This window comes from Rhinolophus sinicus, linkage group LG03 (assembly GCF_036562045.2).
Source record: "Rhinolophus sinicus isolate RSC01 linkage group LG03, ASM3656204v1, whole genome shotgun sequence".
In the NCBI taxonomy this organism is placed as follows: domain Eukaryota; kingdom Metazoa; phylum Chordata; class Mammalia; order Chiroptera; family Rhinolophidae; genus Rhinolophus; species Rhinolophus sinicus.
In genome coordinates, this window is record NC_133753.1 from 70,765,794 (window position 1) to 70,784,751 (window position 18,958).

Genomic DNA, 18,958 nt, shown 5'->3' on the forward strand with positions numbered 1-18,958 from the left:
AGTATGTGTCTTTTTTTAACTGGCTTATTTTACTTAGTATAATGTCCTCAAAATTAATCTCTATTGTAGTATCATGTGTCCTTTTGTAGTATCATGTAGTATCCTTTTTAAGACTGAATAATATTCCACTCCATGCATATGTATATACCACTTTTTTTTTTTTATCCATTCATCAGTTGGTGGACATTTGAGTTGCTTCCATCTTTTGGCTACTGTGAATAGTGCTGCTATGAACATGGGCATACAAGTATGTTCAAATCCCCACTTTCACTTCTTTTGAGTATATACCTAGAAGTGGGATTGCTGGATCATATGGTAATTCTATATTTAATTTTTTGAGGAATCACTGTACTGTTGTCCACAGCAGCAGCCGCACCATTTTACATTCCCACTGGCAATGCACAGGAGTTCCAGTGTCTACATCCTCGCCCACAACAGTTATTTTCTGTTTGTTTATTTTTTGTTTTGTTTTTGTTTTTATAATAGCCATCCTAATGGGTGAAAAGCAGTATCACATTGTGGTTTTGATTTGTATTTCCCTCATGACTAGTGCTCTAGACCGAATGTTGTGTCAAAATTCATATGTTGAAATCCTGACTCCCAAAGGTGATGGCATGTGATGGGCCTTTGGGAGTGATTAGGTCCTGAGGGTAGAGCCATCATGAATGGGATTAGTGCTCTTACAAAAGAGACCCCTTGTCTCTTCTGTCTCTCGTCTTTTCCACCATATGAGAACACAAAGAGAAGATGGACGTCTATGAACCAGGAAGCAGTCTCTTTCACCAGAACAAAACCATGCCAGTGCCTTGATCTTGGACTTCCCAGTCTACAGAACTGTGAGCAATAAATTTCTTTTGTTTATAAGGTATCTAGTCTGTACTATTTTGTTATAGTGGCCCAAAGGGACTACAACAACTAGTGATATTTGAGTATATTCATGTGCTTATTATCTATTTGAATATCTTCCTTGGAGAAATGTCTATTCAAATCCTTTGCTCATTTTTTAAGAGAGTTGGTTTTTGTTGTTGTTTACTTATAAGAGTTTTATATATTCTGAATATTAACTTCTTATCAGATATATGTTTTACAAATATTTTCTCCCATTGCATGAGTTGCCTTTTCGTTTGTTGATAGTGTCCTTTGATGTACAAAAGTTTTTAAATTTTGATGTGGTCCACTTTGTCTATTTTTTCTTTTGTTGCCTGTGCTTTTGGTGTCATATCCAAGAAATCATTGCCATTCCAATGTAATGAAGCAGTTCCCTATGTTTTCTTCTAAGAGATTATTAGTTTTCTTAGTATCTTTTTATGAGCACCTTTTCCGTGTTTGTTGAAAGATTCCTCTGCTTCTATGGGATCTAAACTATTCATATTTTTATAGGTAGATTTTTTATCAAGGGTTTCTTTTTTTCTCAATCATATCACTTTTGGAGAAGCACTCTGTCAGAATGTAGAGCAATTCCTAGGTATAGATTCTTCTAAAAATGACAGTGCTTCTCAATTTTCCCATGCATACATATCATACCATCTGAGGATTTTGTAAAAATGTACATTCTGATGGAGAAGTTTTAGGTAGAAGCTAAGGTTCTGCATTTCTAACAAATTCCCTTATGCTGTTAGCCCATGGACGACACTTTGAGTGGCGAGCGGTGATCATCAAAGTACGGACCTCTATTCAAGGGTGGACTCTGAGGACCCTCCAGTCCAGATGCCAAAATACAAGTTATTTCTTTAGTTCTTATGATCACACACAAGCAGTTCCACAGAGTTTCATATAGCACTAAATGCTATATTTTGTGACTTACTAAGAGCTATTAGAATTTGGTATTCATGAGCTACATTAGTGGAGTATTAGAGTTTCCCACAGGGCCTTATATGATTTCAGGGGGCCTTAGTCACTCTTGCCTTTGTAGAGCCCTTCCTCCACAAAATGTTTTTAAAATCTATTTTATGACTGCCTTGGTAAAAAGACAAATATAATTCAGGCAGATTCATTATTGTATATTCATTATTGTTTTATTTATTGTCTTATTTTAAAAGAAATTAAGACATATTTGTGGGCTCCTAAAAGTCTCCTGTGCCCTGGAAACTGTGCTTACTGTGCATAATACATAAATTGGCCTTGGTTTAGTGAAGACTGTAAATCAGAATTCCAGGAGGAAGACTGGCAGCCATACAATACTTGGCAGATTGCCAAGCTCCCACAATTAATGAGCAGAGGCAGATAGTTAGAATTCCTACAGTTTTCAGACAGGAAGCTGGGTGAAACACTGCATGAGCACTGTTGTGAGTTGGTCATAATTTTCAATTGCTGCTCTTCCTACTTTTTAATTATGAATCACTGTTGGTGCACTGTATCTGTTAATGTGGGAGCTAACCCTAGAAAGTTTAGTGATATAAATCGATATATTTTTGCCATAGTCTTCCAAGAAGCAGACATTAAGACATATATTATTGGGGGCTTCTGGGTACTTGCGCAGTGCGTCCGGGCTGGGCGGAACCAGGGTCACCCTGCGCTACAGACCGCGCAGCGAGGCTGAGCAGCTTCCTGAGCCAGCGCTACCATGAACTGGCCAAGAACTGGATCTCACAGTGGGCATGTTGGGCCCCGTTGGCCCGTGGGGCTGGCGTGGGCCACCGACTGGCGGCTTATTGTACACAGGGTGCCCTACATCAACGGCAAGTTTAAGGACAACTAAACCGACCCTCCTCTGACCCCTCTGGTGCCTGGTGGTGATGCCCGCTGCATCCCGAACAGCCCGAGCCCTCAGCGTGGACCTGGAGGAGATCCACAGCATAGGACTTTCTATAGTTTCTGAAAATAACTCTGACGCGTGAGTGCGTGCACACAGCATTAAACTTCATTCTGAAACCTGGAAGAAAAAAAAAAGACATGTATTATTGTAGTTCAAATGTCATTCGGTCCTTTAATAGTAAAGCAGATATATCATTTCCCACAGTGTTTTTTCAGTTGTCAGAACATGTCTGTAAGTTCATAGTCTTCTCATAAAATAAATACAAGTGACTCGTGACTCACAAATGGTGGGTTTTTTTTCTGTACTGTGTTTTACATTTTGAGGAATCAACTTGAATGTTGGAGATGTCATCAATGATGGTAGGAGTCTAGGTAGAACCTGATGCTACAGACATGGTGGCAAAGTATCTTGAATTGGTTGGCTGAGTGACAAAAAGAGATCACAGTAATTTCAGGAAAGATGATCCATGATGGAAGGGCAAAAGTCTGGAAGCATAAGGGGAGATTGAAAAGAATGCTGGTCTCTCGTTTTGGCCCAAGGAAAATGATACTGGAGAAGGGATTTTGGATGCATAGCTGACCTTCAAATTGAACTTCAAATTTTCTTTTATGCTAGTATAGAGTGTCATTTCCATGTGTGATCAGTGTGTTCAACTTCTTTCACCCTGGCTGGCCTATCTGAAAGGTCACAGTTGTAAACTAACATTTGTCCTCTAAAATTTGGAACTTACACCCAAAAGTAGCTACAGTAAGGAAGTCCTACCAGGAAAATATATCTTCCCAACAATAACCTGACTCGTTATCTTAGCTTCTGCCTGCATTTGACTCTCACTGTATTCAGCATTCAAGGTTAACATTGGTGACAACTGGAGCACTGGTTAGTGTGCATTTGCTGTTTTTCTCTTGGGTTCCAGATCAAATTCTGTGAGAAAGGATGGTGAAAAGGAATAGTGTACCTTGAATAAGGAGTATTAGAACCCAAAGTTCTTTGGCAGTGAGGACACTAATGTTCTTTTTCCTTTTAAGCTTCAAAGGAGCAAATGAATAATGGGAAGTGAGGTACATTATATTTCTCATTTAAAAGAGACCTGTTAACAAATACCAGGTTTTTAGATGGTTCTGAACAACTCACAGAGAAAGCAGACAGTGTTTCAAACTTTACATCTGGTTAGTATGACATCATTCTAATGAAATTAATGTAAAATGGAACACTTAGAATGCTTTGACAAAATATAAGATCACATTCCTTTTTCTATCATTTGGGCCTCTGTATTTGAACACCGCAAATAAATCTCTATATATAGAATTACTAAAATTCTTAAAGAAAAAACAATATGAATCATGAATTTAGTCTAAGTCATATAATTCTAAGTTCATCTGTACAGAAAATAGCCTGACACATGACCTGGCCACAGCTTACATTAAATAGCGAGGCATCCTGTGAACTTCCAGAAAATAGCAATCAAGGAGTTATTATCTTAAGCAAAGGTTTTGGCTGATTTGAGTAAGAAGTTCTGATTAAGGGGTTAGAACTAGGACTAACGTATGGAAGTTCTAGAGAAATGGATTTCACCTTACTATAGGGAAGAACTTTCTAAGTCAGAATAGACTGTTGCCATGGAGTGCCAGCTGTCTAGCAAAAATAGGCCACTTAGCTACTCAGTGGAGATGCCATAAAGGAGAATTCAAGTAACATATGGCTGTACATGATGGCTTTCATCTTGGGATTTTGTGATTCTGTAGTTGGAATCTGAACAGTTGTTTGAAACTCCTTTAGATCTTCTTATAGTGGTTACAGGAAATACAACCATCATTTCACACATGCCAAATGAAAAAGACTCAACACATACCAAACAGAGTGCCACATAGCTATTATCATTAATAAACAATTTTTTCAAGAGGAAAAAAGAAAAATGAGATAACAATCAGTTCCATTACGTTCGGTCATACTACAGATGTTGCCAATTGATTATTTCTATAAATTTAGACAGGATGATGGTTTGGAATTTTTGCATTATAATTTAGCCACTCTCAAATTTCCTGTGAGGCCCTAAGTAAATCTACAAACATGAGAATGTCATTCCCCAAAACCACCCACCTATCGTTCACAGACCTCAGTGATTCTCAAACTTCTATGTGTTAGAAGCACCTGGGAAGCTTATTAAACATCAGATGGTCCCCACCCACAGCGATTCTGACTCAGTGGGTCTGGGATGGCGCCCTGGGTATTTTCATGTTTACGATCTCCCCACGTGATTCTGATGCACCCCACGTTTGAGAACTGCTGACCTATCTCAGGAGAAAGCATTTGCATTAAATAAGTAGTCTAGTAAAGCTCTTAAAAAAACAAAGTGTGATATAAATGCTGGGCTTTATTTTTAAGCAGAATGTCCATGTATCAGGATACTAACCAATTTCTCTCCAGATCCAACTCAACACTTAAAACCATGTAGGGGTTAAGAATATACACACAGCCTTTGGAGTCAAACCAGGATTTGAATCTTGACCATGTCGATTACTAATAGTGAGATCTTGGCCGAATGTCTTCACTTTGCTGAGCCTCAGTTTCCTCATGTGGAAAAAGCAGGAATTACAGTACTTATGTCACCAGGTTGTTGTGAAAATTGAATGAGATAATGTAAGTGAGGCATGTAGCACAGCTCCAAGCACGAGGAAGCACTCAATAAATAGAAGTACTATTGTTATTATGGTGACTAATCACTAGATTATTTCAGCATGACCTTGCTATAATTAATGAAGAATTAGAAATAGGATCAGTTTAATGAGCTTTCTGTGACCATATATTTGGTCCAGGGAAGGGTGAAACATACATGTGTTTCCATTATACACACTACAATCTAATTTTTTTAAGTAATTTTATCTATTCCCTTCCATTCTCCATTTGTTTATGTCATTTAGAAGTTAGAAATAAACTTCCCCTATAATTACACAGGGAAATCATTTTACAGAAAGAAATTAATGGCCCGAAATGGCCACCTGTGTCAAATTCTAGGCCACAAAATAGGCACAAACTGTGGAAATCCAAGATTTGGGAGGCTGATTTTGTATCCCTGACAACAGTTCTGCCTCAAAACCAGAATGCTTTTCTAAGACAAAAATTAGTCTTACAGTAAGAGGCACGTGTCTTGAAAACAGACAGCAAAGTGATAACAGTAAATCAGCAAATAGCATTAATCATTGTTCTTTTAGCTGGTGTGCTCTGATCCATTAAATTCAAATGAATATGAACAATTTTCAGACAAAGAATTGTCAGCAACTATATTTACAACAGAGCCATTCAATTCCCCTCTCCCAGACTTACCAAACTCTGGTTCTCAAAGGTCCCTAATGTTCTTCTATAAATACAACTTTTCATTTCCCAAACACTTTAGGATTTGGCATCGGTTCATGGTGGGAGGCGAGGTGAGGCAGAAAAAGGCCCAGAAGTTAACAACTAAGTTCCTGAACAGAGCTGGGCAGTGCTGACCATAGAGTTGCTGAGCCCCCAACCTTCATCCCTCCCTGGGAACTGGTCAGAGGAGAAACCAATATGGTGGGCACAGCCACCTTCACGCCCCATCTAGAGGTAGAGATGCTGATGAGCTGCTGGTCCCCCGGGTTTTATCATAATTATCAGCACACATCTATCAAACAATGAAACTGTAGAGGGTACTGTGCTGGTGCAGCAAATCCCAATGGCAGTAACAGAGGGTTTGCAGATGTGCTCAGTGACAGCATGGCAAGGTCCTGTTACAGGAGCTCTATTACTGAATGACTCTTCCCTTCCCAGAAAAACAGGTGCCACTTGGTGGCTACAGCCAAGAATGAATGAAAGACTGATAAGTACCGGCTCCTGGGTCTTATCTGAATAGTCTGGTTTAGTAAAAACACCCAGTAGCCCTGTGTTTCTTTGTTTACTTCTTTATTCAATTTGTATTGAATGTTTCTTATTTAGGAGGCATGGAGCTGGGAGCTGAGGAGACAAAGGTGAGTTGAACAAACTGATCTTACCTAAGAAGCCACTGACAAGTAAACAGGTAAAATGCAGTATAGCCAATTATACAATTACCGTGTACCATGAGGGGGGAGGCAGAGTACCCACACACCTGACAGAAACCAAAATTGGATGTGAAGAACAAGCTAAGACTCAAAGATTCAAGGAAGAGTTCTTTTAGGAGGACGTGGGGAGAGGGGTTGGAGGGAAAAGGCAGAGAGGGAGGGAGGAGTATGCTTGGCAGAAGGAAGAGCGAGTTTGAAAGCTTGGAATTGAAATTGCAGGGTAGGGTGTGTCAGGCAAACTGGCTGAAGAATACACTGGCACCGTGTGTGTGCGTGTGTGTGTGTGTGCGTGTGCGTGTGGTGTGTGTGTGTGGTATGTGTGTGTGTGGTGTGTGTGTGTGGGGTGTGTGTGTGTGTGTGTGTGTGTGTGTGTGTGTGTGTGTGTGTGTGTGTGTGTGTGTGTGTGTGTGTGTGTGGTGTGTGTGTGTGTGTGTGTGTGTGTGTGTGTGTGTGTGTGTGTGTGTGTGTGTGGTGTGTGTGTGTGTGTGTGTGGTGTGTGTGTGTGTGTGTGTGTGTGTGTGTGTGTGGTGTGAGATGAGGCTGGAGAGGAAAGCAAAGCCAAGAACATCAGGGCCCAGTAAGCCAAGGTACTTTATCCTGAGGCAACAGACAACTACCGAAGTATTTTAAATCAGAAAATGATTTGATCTTCTTGCCAGTTGGAAAGATCCCTCGAGTTATTTGTTACAAAAGATAAGGGAGAAGACAGTGATTCTGTTAAACGCCTGCTTCCAAGACAACCTGCTAAATAGGTCCCTAAAACATTACCATCCAAAATAGTAGCCTACAGTATTATTTTCTAACTTGACTAAAATGATATTAAGGTGCAAGGAAGGTCCAATTAGGTCACTAGCAGTAGGGAGATGAAGTGATTACATCTGACAGATGTGGGCCAAATTGAAGAGGGTTGGGCTTTTTTGTTTCTGCTATAGGTGTTGATACTTTCACCCCTTCCTTATCTTTCCAAAGCCTGTCCAATCCCAGCCAACTGTAAAATAGGAAGAACACAGCAGTTTGGTCGGCATCAGTAACAAAACTATTTCAATTAGAAAACAAAGGTAAAGACATTCAACCCACAGTAAGCTTATAAAGTATTTGTCTGAACAAATTTGGTATCTGATCTGTACTGCCTGAAGTTGCTAATTTGAGTACAGAGACCATGTTTCCCACATTCCTTCAGACTAAGGTAATCAACTTTTATCCAACTACACCCACCAAAAAGAAAGACATCAAGAACACTCAATCCCTCCCTTTACATGCTTTCTGCCACTTATTTCGCTCCTTTTTTTTTTTTTCTCATGTGTTTACCTCCTTACAGGCCCCACAAACACTTGCACACAGCAGATACCTATACCAGGGTCTTTTTTCAGTGAAGGTATGGTTTTAAATCTCTGCATTTATGTGCATAACAATCAGTTGGCTACAACACACTTGAAAATTTAATTCCGGGTTCATACTCTCCCAAACTGTTGTGTTGAAACAGAGAGGAAAAGTCAAGTAGTAGGAAATTCTACACAGATCAACCCAAAGGATTTCATCCTCGACATGGACGAAAGTGTTATCAAAAAAACCCTAATTGTGCTGATTTCATGTGCCCCTCCTATTGCAAAAACTTGACGTTTAAAATATTTGAAATTATAATTGCTGTCCTTGTAGGGTAAATGACAGATGCCTGTGCTCTGTGGTCCTCCCAACCTATGCCACCATCCCTTACATTTCTGAAAGAGCAGGTCACATGGTGATAGTCCCAGAGAAAACCTAAGGCTGGCAGGTGGCTGCCTGACTTCAGCAGAAGAATGTTCTATTCTTAATTTTCATTTTGCCATCTTAGGGAGAAACTCGTGTTAGCTTATTCCTTATGTTAAAATCTCCGTTTAACACAAACAGACACAACAAAACACAAAACGACTGCAGGTTTCTTTTAGAGAGGCTTCTGAAGTTATTCTGTTTCGTTTTTTTCTTTGTACCTTGCTCTAACATTCAAATCAGGAAATCCTGATTTGTAGTATTTTCCACTTTACGTGGTGTCAGTACTCCCACCCAAACCAATTACAACTATCAGGTCGTGCCACTGAAGGTGGAGCTGGAATGTGCACAACTTCCCAGAAGGTGGTGCAAGCTGGTTCCTGCATACCGATGCCTATGAGCAGAGTTGAGCCATACCAGACAACTCAAGCCAGTCGAGTCACCCCTGCTTAGGATCCAGTCATGGTGGAGTAGATACGAGCTGTTCCTGCTCTTCCCTGCCCAAATTACTCACTCCCAAAATTGTGAGGGAAAAAAAAAAATTGTTTTTTACTCCACTAAGGAAAAAAACAGTTTCACTGAGATATAATTCATATGCCATATAATTCAACCACTTAAAGTGTATAATTCAATGGCTTTTAGTATATTCATAAAATTGTGAGTTCATCACCATAATCAAATTTAGAACATTTTTATTACCCCTCCCTGCGTCTCCCCTTTAGCTGTCACTACCCAATCCTCCCACCCACCCCACCCCCATCCCTAAGGAACCAATAATCTATTTTCTGTCTCTACCGTTTTGACTGTTCTGGACATTTCATATAAATGGGATCATACAACGTGCTCATTTGTGACTGGCTTCATTCACTTAGCAGAATGTTTTCAAGGTTCATCCATGTCGTAGCATATTTCAATACTTCATTCTTTTTTATTATCAAATAATGTTCCAGTGTATGGGATATACCACATTTATGATACCGTTATTTATCCATTTAGCAGTTGGTGGGCATTTGGGCTGTTTACCATTTGTCTCAGTCCACTCAGGCTGCTATAAGAGTGGGTGGTTTAAACAACAAACATTTATATCTCACAGCTTGGGAGCCTGGGAAGTCCAAAATCAAGGCCCCGGCAGATTTGGTGTCTGGCGACAGCCTGCTTCCTGGATCACAGACGACTGTCTTCTCACTGTGTCCTCAAAGAGCAGAAGGGGCAAGACAGCGCTCCAGTGTCTCTTTTATAAGGCTGCTACTAATGTCATTAATGATGGCTCCGCCTTTATGACCTAATCACCTTCCAATGACCCTAACCCCCAATACCATCACTTTTGGGGGTTAGGATTTCAACATATGAATTGGAGGACAGACGACACAAACATTCAGTCCATAACACACTTTTTGGCTCTTATGAATTATGCTGCTGTGGACATTCATGTACGAGTTTTTGTGGGCATATGTTTTCATTTCTCTGGGGTGTACAACTAGGAGAACTGCCAGATCATACGGTACTCTGTTTAACTGTTTGAGGAATTACTGGACTGTATTCCAAAATGGCTGCACCATTTTACATTCCCACCAGCGGTATATGAAGGTTCCAATTTCTCCACATCCTCCCAACACTTGTCATTATCCATCTTTTTTATTATAGCCATCCTGGTGATTTTGAAACGGTATTTCATTGTAATTCAATTTGCATTTCCCTGATGGCTAATGATATTGAGCAACTTTTCATGTATTTATGTCTCATATAAACCTTTTTTTGGAGAAATGTCTATTCAGATTCTTTCCCCATGTTTTAATTGGGTTGTCTTTTGATTATTGAGTTGTATATATTTTTAAATATATTCTAGATGTAAGTCCCTTTTCAGAGATATGATTTACAAAAATTTTCTCCCATTTGGTGGGCTGTCTTTTCACTTTTTTGATAGTGTCCTTTGAAGCACAAAAATTTTTGATTTTGATGAAATCCAACGTATTTGATTTTTTTCTTTTGCAGTTTGTACTTTTGGTGTTCTATCTAAGAAAATATTGACTATCTAAGGCCAATGATTTATAGCTGTGCGTTCTTCTAAGAGTTTTATAGTTTTTCAATCTTATATTAGATCTTTGGTTCATTTTAAATTAATTTTTGTGAATGGTGTGAGCAGTCCAAATTCATTTTTGCACGTAGATAACTGATTGTCCCAGCAACATTTCTTGAAAAGATTATTCTTTTCTCATTTGTTTGGGCACCTTTGTGGAAAATCAATTGACCATAAATCTGAGGGTTTTGTCTGTAGAATCTCAATTCGATTCCATTGATCTATATGTCTATTCTTATGCCAGTACCACCTGTCTTAATTACTGTAACTTGATAGTAAGTTTGGAAATCACGAAGTGTGAGCCCTCCAATTTTGTTCCTCTTTCTCAAGAATTTTTTGGCTCTTCCAGTTCCCTTTCATTTCCATATGAATTTTAGGATGAGTTGATCAATTTCTGTGAAGACAGCTGGGATTTTGACAGTATTTACATTGGATCTGTAGAACAATTTTGGGAGTACTGCTATCTTAATGTGTTCCAAACCATTAATGTGGGATGTGTTTCCTTTTACCTAGGTCTTCTTTAATTTTTTTCAATAATGTTCTGAAGTTTCCAGAGTATAAAGTATTTTTTGTTAAGTTTATTTCTAAGTATTTTTTTTTGGTGCTAATATAAATGGAAGTTTTAATTTCATTTTCAATTTTCTCATCACTACTGTATAGAAATATAATAGATTTTTCTATGTTGATCTTGTAGTCTGCAACCTTGCTGAAATGCCAATAAATTTTAGGGCAATGGACAATTGGAACACCAATCATTCACTAATACTATAATGTCCACTTTACCCTCTTTCTTATCCTATTATTCTTATCCCATTGCCTCTGCTGTATTTCAGGGCCTCTCCCCTACTGGCCTGGGTCATCCCCATGGCCTTCTAACAGATTCCTCTTTTACTGAGCCCCCTGCAATTCCTTTTCCATGCTATTGTCAGAATGAGTTGTCTAATTAAAACATAAACTTTGCATGAAATTTGGTTGTTTTGAATCATTAACTATTAACTGAAATTTAAGGACTTGAAATATTATTCTCACAGCTCACAAAATCTCTTATTATCTTGCTCCTCATATAAACTCTCCTGTCACCTTCCACAGTGTACCTTCTGCTTCATGCCACAAGGCCGTGAGATACACCAATTACCTTGCTCAACTTGATCACTCCTACTCATTTGCCTTCAACTTGGGATACTTCCTGTGAACCTTTTCTTTATGGTCTCCTTTCCCACAGTCTGTTTAGATGTTCTTCCTTTGTGAGCTCATTAAGTCCTATATTTCCCTCCACTACTGAGCCTAACACACTATGCTCAAGGTGAAAGTGCTTGAGGGGAGAGCCAAGTCTGATTGATCTTCGTATTCCTAACACCTAGCCTACCAATAAGTAGGGTCCAAAGAAAAGATGAGAGGATAAGAAATTGAAGATTGAAAAGGGTTGGTTTAACTTCAGAATTCAGTCTCCAAATTCACTTTTGGGGAAAGAGACAGAAAATGGAACCATTGGTTCCTCATCCTGAAGCTTCCCATTACCAACGGAGGCAGATTTTTGTGAAACTGACTCTCACTCATGAAACGTACTCTTGGCAATACATTTCCCAGGAAAATTAGCCTCCTGTTCATTTTAAGGATACTATAGGCGGGAGGTAGGCAGAATGCAAGGCTCCTAATTTAAGGAATTAGAAATTTAAGGTTAGAAAGGAAGACAGTATCATCCCTTAACTTTGTCTTCAGATTAGGAGATTTATTTTCATTTTGTGACTCTTATTACAGGGCGTCCTAGTTACAAATATAATGAATGAGGAAAGGGCTTTCTGTGTTACTCTTCTTACATATTTTCTGCTCTATGGTTATATTTGAATAATGAATACCTTTCACATATACAAAGAATGTACAATGAGACAAATTAATTAAACTGTAGTAAAAACAAATCACTTGGAATACTATTCGGCAGTAAGAAAAGATGATATAGGAACATTTGTGACAACATGGATGGATCTTGAGAGAGTAATGCTGAGCGAAACAAGTCAGACAGAAAAAGCAGAGAACCATGTGATTTCACTGATATGTGGTATATAAACCAAAAACAACAAAAGAACAAGACAAACAAATGAGAAACAGAAACTCATAGACACAGACAATAGTTTAGTGGTTGCCAGAGGGTAAGGGGGGCGGGGGGTGGGGGGTGAAAGATGAGGGTAAGGGGGATCGAATATATGGTGATGGAAGGAGAACTGACTCTGGGTGATGAACAAACAATGGGATTTATAGATGATGTAATACAGAATTGTACACCTGAAATCTATGTAATTTTACTAACAATTGTCACCCCAATAAATTTAATAAAATAAAATTAAAAAAAAAAAAAAAGACCAAAAAAAATCACTTTAGATATAATAGCATAATTGTTTCTTTTCTCTTCTTTAACTTAGGGCACAGGCTTATTAGAGTTATTTTAGCATCAATTTTCTTAAATAGTTTTGTTTATCTTCACTAGGGTATTGGTGGGTTATAATTTAGCCACAGATTAGATCTGATCTTACCAATTTTGATGCAAAAAAGGTTTTAATATCTACTAAAACCTCCACAGTTAAGGAAAAATACAAGCAGAAACACCTTTGATTTCTTGCTATATTTAGCAAAAATAACTTTAAGTAGGACTTTTTATTTCTTGCTCCACCTATAACTGGAAAGGCACAGCACCATGGGAATGAGTTTGTATGGTGCTGTAGTAGCAAAGACACATGATTAAAAGTATATATAAATATAACAGGTATGAACTCCTAAGATATATTTTAGATTTTATAGATAAATGATTGCTATCAAGAAGTAAGACTTAGTAGAAACTGATCAAAATATCTATATAAGGTTTAATATGTATAATACAAAAGAAAAAATATTAGGCATATATCTTGAGAGAATAAAAGATTCTTTGAAGAATCATAAAATTCATGTATGTGTCAAGGACGATAGTAATACCTATTTAATTAAATTCCATTTTCGAAGGTCATTAGATTGCCTCCACTCCTCTTTCCTACCTCCTTTCTCTTACTATTCTCGGAGAGGAATATAGCTTAATGGTTAAGATCACAAGTTTGAGAGTCAGCGTGCCTGCTTTGCCACTTATGAGATAAGTAACCTTGGGCAGGTCAGTTAAATTCTCTGTACTTCCATTTCCTATAGGACAATTATAGTACCATACGGTTTTGGGGAGGACAAAATGAATTAATATATGTAAAGTCTTCTGGTCACTTCCTAAGAGTGTTAGCTATTATTATCTCCAGCAACTTTTTCTTCTGAGGGCCTTCAAATACAGCAAGGACTATTAGGCTTCTAAAAGGGTGAAATATTTGTGTTCGTTAGCATGATTTTTGATGAGCAGTAACATATGTACAATATCAACAAGAAGTCAAATGATTACTAATGTAAAACTGCAATCAAACACTAATGACTCCTGGGAGAAAAATAAGGGGGTGGGGGAGGAGAAAAAAAATATTACCTGATTCTTATAAATCTGACTTGGGCAAATTGTCTTGGGTAAATAGGTATAAAATGCTAGAAGAGCTCAGGAGTAGAAATCAAGATTTGAATGTAGGAGTCAAAAATGTGCTTGTGGGGACATGATTGCTGGTGCTTCACAGAAATGTTTACATTCTCTAAAAGTGCAGAAGGAATCACAGATGCAATCAAGTGACTCCGCAAATCCTGTTAGAAGGTAATCAATTGTTCACTGAGTACTCTTCCAAATAAAGTGGAATGTTCCCATACAGAAATTCAAAGCTTATAATCAACTAGCCGTTGTATATTTATTCAGATCTTTACTATCTAAAGTATATTTAAAAATGGGCAGGTTAGGCTACAGTGAATGAGCTAATCTTATTAAGCATTAAGGATTTAGCTCAGCTTCCGGCCCAGGTTTCAGAAATATAAAAAAGGTTTCTGTTAACATAAAATATTACCTAATCTGTCTTTCCAAGCTAAAGTCGTCAAGATACTCTTCCTCGGTGGTGTCACAGCAGAAATTGTATAGTATGTGGAGGACTTACCACAAACCAGAGTTAATTATCATTTTGGGGTGCTGAGCTGAAGTCAGACTTCTCAATGCACGTAAATAAAACCCACTTCATCTGATAATCTCTCTGAGCCTCAATTTTCTGAAGTATTTAAAACTCTGGGTCTCCTGATCCTAGTCCAGTGCTCTTTCTCCTCTGTCACAATACTTGAGACTCTGCATGTGCTAAGGAACGGCTTTTTCTGAATCCATAAAAGGAAAAACTCAAATTGCCCAGAACATAAGCAACTTTGTCTGGAATTAAAAGTTCAGCAATTTCATTTGAGATAGTTCAGGGAATGTATTTATTCTAGGCTAACCACACCCCTAACACAGGGAGTGCTATTGGCCTATGGCTTTATCTTGTGCATTAGGAATGCAATCTGCAGTCATTGCATAACCACTGTACAACGCCAATTCCACCAGGCAAAGATATTATAGCTAAGATAGTATCTCAGGGAAAAGGAGATGAGGGGTAAGTGTATTTAAAGGCTGTGATTTTACATAATTTTTTTCCTATAAAAGATGATGGCATCACAAACCCAAAGGAGATCTACAGTTTTGTTTTTAGCTATTACTTATAATTAAAATGTGACTTTTCCCTGAAGAGCCAAAAGTAGCAATTTATTTTATTTTATTGTTTTTATTTTGTTCTTTAGATTCCACATGTGAGATCATATGGTATTTGTCTTACTCTGTCTGCCTTATTTCACTTTGCATAATACCCCCTAGGTCCATCCATGTTGTCACAAATGTTAAGATTTCATTCCTCTTATGGCTGAGTAATATTCCACCGTATATATGTACCACATATTCTTTACCCAGTTATCTATTGATGGGCACATGGGTTGCTTCCATATCTTGGATATTGTAAATAATGCTGCAGTGAACATATAGGGGTGCATATACAAATTAGTGTTTTGAATTTCTTCGGATAACTTCCCAGAAGTGGAATTGCTGAGTCACAAGGTAGTTTATTTTTAATTTTTTGAGGAACCTGTTTTCCATAGTGGCTGCACCAATCTGCAATCCCACCAACAGTGCACGAGGGTTCCCTTTTCTCCACATCCTCGCCAACATTTGTTTGTTGATTAATTGATGATAGCCATTCTGACAGGTGTGAGGTGATATCTCATTGTAGTTTTATTTGCATTTCTCTGATGATTAGTGGTGTTGAGCATCTTTTCATATGTCTATTGGTCATCTGTATGTTCTCTTTAGAGAAATGTCTATTCAGGTCCTCTGCCCATTTTTTAATTGGATTGTTTGTTTTTTTGGTGTTGCATTGTATGAGTTCTTTATAAATTTTGGATAATAACCCTTTATTAGATGTATTATTGGTGAATATCTTCTCCTATTCAGTAGGTTTTCTTTTAATTTTGTTGATGGGGTTCTTTGCTATGCAAAAACTTGTTAGTTTGATGTGGTCCCATTTGTTTATTTGTTTTCCCCTTGCCTGAGGGTATATATCAAAAAAATATTACTAAGAGCAACGTCAGAGTTTACTGCCTATGTTTTCTTCTAGGAGTTTCATGGTTTTCAGTCTTACATTTAAGTCTTTAATCCATCGTGGGTTTATTCTTGTATATCGGAGAAGAAGGTGGTCCAGTTTCCCCAACCTTTTATTTCATAGATTGTCTTTACCCATTTGTACATTCTTGACTACTTTGTCATAGACTAATTGACATATAGGTGTGGGTTTGTTTCTGGGCTTTCTAGTCTGTTCCACTGATCTATGTGTCTCTTGGTATGCCAGTCCCATGCTGTTCTGATTACTATGGCCTTGTAGTATAGTTTGATACCAGGTAACGTGATACCTCCAAGTTTGTTCTTCTTTCTCAAGATTGCCGTGGCTCTTTGGGGTCTTTTATGGTTCCATATAAATTTTAGGATTGTTAGTTCTAGTTCTGTGAAAACTGCCATAGGTATTTTTATAGGGATTGCATTTAATCTATAGATTGCTTTGAGTAGTACGGACATTTTAACAAAAATAGCAATTTAGAAAGTGTTACTGCAACAATTCATGAAAAAAAAAGTGGAAAATGGATACTTAGAATTTGCCAAGCAGCCATTTTCTTAATATGACACAATCATGGAGGGCATATATATTCCAGTCGACTCATAATCTAAATTAAATACAAACAAGGATGTACATGGCATGTAGAAGAAAATCTAAAAGCAATGTATCATAAAGGAAGGTGAAAAAAGTCAACATTATTTTTAGCAAAAATTTGAATTATATTAGTTTCTTTGATGGAGCATTCACCTCAGCTTCCAAAGGTATTAATAGCTAAACAAGATAGTCATTATTGCTAACTACAGGCACTATGTTGCACAGAGGATCTCTAGAATATCTTCATCTTGTATAACTGTAACTTTATACCCACTGAGAAACTCTCCATTCCTCCACTCATGCCCTGGCAAGCACCATTCTATTTTCTGCTTCTGTAAGTCTATTTTAGATACTTTATTTAAGTGGAGTCATGTAGTATTTGTCCTTCGGTGACTGACTTATTTCACTTAGTATAATGTCTTCCAGGTCCATTGTGTTACAAATGGTAGGATTTCCTTCTTTTTCAAAGCTGAATAATATTCCATTGTATGCATAAAACACATTTTTAAAAAACCCTTTTGTCTGTTGATGATTATTTGGGTTGTTTCCTTATCTTGGCTATTGTGAATAATGCTGTATTGTACACTTAAAATTTTGGTAAGAGGGTAGATCTCATGGTAAGTGTTCTTAACACACACACACACACACACACACACACACACACAAGGACACAAGGAAATTTTTGAGGTGAGGGATATGTTTATTACTTTGATTATGGTGATTGTATCACAGGTATACACCTATGTATATGTTCAGACTCATTAAATTTTATGCATTAAATATATGCAGTTTTTGTATATCAATTATATCTCAGTAAAGCTGTAAAAAAATTAAAATAAACTTAAGATGATTTGGAAATGGTGTAACCAGAATTCTTCTGGGTCGAGTTTTTAGGAGGACAATTTCCAAGCATCTACCCATTAAACAAGTCATAATATGCAGGGAAGAATAGAAAGAATCCAAGACAAAATGTCCTTGAAAGTTGTACCTTAATCCACTTGATGACACTATTCTCAAAAGACATGTGGATAATGAACTAATATGTAAGTATGGATATCATATATTTAACTTCGAAGTAAACAGAGATGGCCACAGTATACAAAACGCCCTATTAAACTTAATTATTGAGTTTTGATTATAAAGGTCTGCAGAACCTATAAACACAAGGTAAATAGCTTTACTCCTAAGCAGCTAGTCATCTAGTAAAACATAACATGCACTACATTAAGAAAAAACTTTAAAATGTTCAATATACTACCCTACTCATTTGAGTACGAAATTGCTTAGATCTGGGCCTTCCTAAAGTATACATAAGAACTAAGCCTTCAAAGTCTTTTCCATAGTATGGTTTTAGAATCTCATTGAATTTAGCATTTTAGAACAACTCTTTGAGTAAATTGTTGCAGCCACTATGGAAAATAGTTGGAGGTTCCTCCAAAAATTAAAACTAGAACTACCATATGACGCAGCAATTCCACTTCTGAGTATTTATCCAAAGAAATCCAAAACACTAATTCTAAAAGATATATGTGTCCATATGTTCACTGAAGTATTAATTATAATAACCAAGATATGGAAACAACCTAAATGTCCATCAACAGAAAACTGGGTAAAGAAGATGTGGTACAAAGATAGAACAGAATATTAATCATCCATAAAAAAATGAAACCTTGCCACTGTGACAACATGGATGAACCTAGAGGATATTACGTTAATTGAAATAAGTCAGACAGAGAAAGACAAATACCATACAGTTATACTTGTATGTGGAATCTAAAAAAACAAAATAAATGAACAAACAAAACACAAATTCATAGATATAGAGAACAAACTGGTTGTTGTCAGATGGGACCAGGGTGGGAGGATGAGTGAGAAAGGTGAAAGGGATTAAGAAGTACAAATTACCAGTGATAAAATAGCTACGGGGATGTAAAGTACAGTACAGGGAATATAGTCAATAACATTGTAGTAATTATATATGGTGTCAGATTGGTATTAGACTTATGAGGTCGCCACTTCATAAGGTATATAAATGTCTAATCACCATGTTGTATACTTGAAACTAATATAATATGGTATGTCAACTGTAATTGAAAAATAAGTTTAAAAAAATAAAGGGGCATCTGAATTAAAAGAAAAAAAAAGAACTCTTTTGAGGAGAGGGACTGTGCCT

At 37.4% G+C, this 18,958-nt stretch overlaps 1 protein-coding gene across 1 annotated transcript in view; it reads right to left on the reverse strand.

Annotated features, from left to right (window-relative positions):
- Window positions 1-2,269: 2,269 nt before the first annotated feature.
- The window catches only part of KATNBL1 (katanin regulatory subunit B1 like 1), a 78,409-nt gene continuing 61,720 nt past the window's right edge, over window positions 2,270-18,958 (reverse strand). The window contains exon 11 of the mRNA XM_074327937.1: window positions 2,270-2,872. Coding sequence (XP_074184038.1) covers window positions 2,861-2,872 — 12 coding nt within the window. The 3' untranslated portion in view covers window positions 2,270-2,860. The remainder of the gene's footprint in view (window positions 2,873-18,958) is intronic.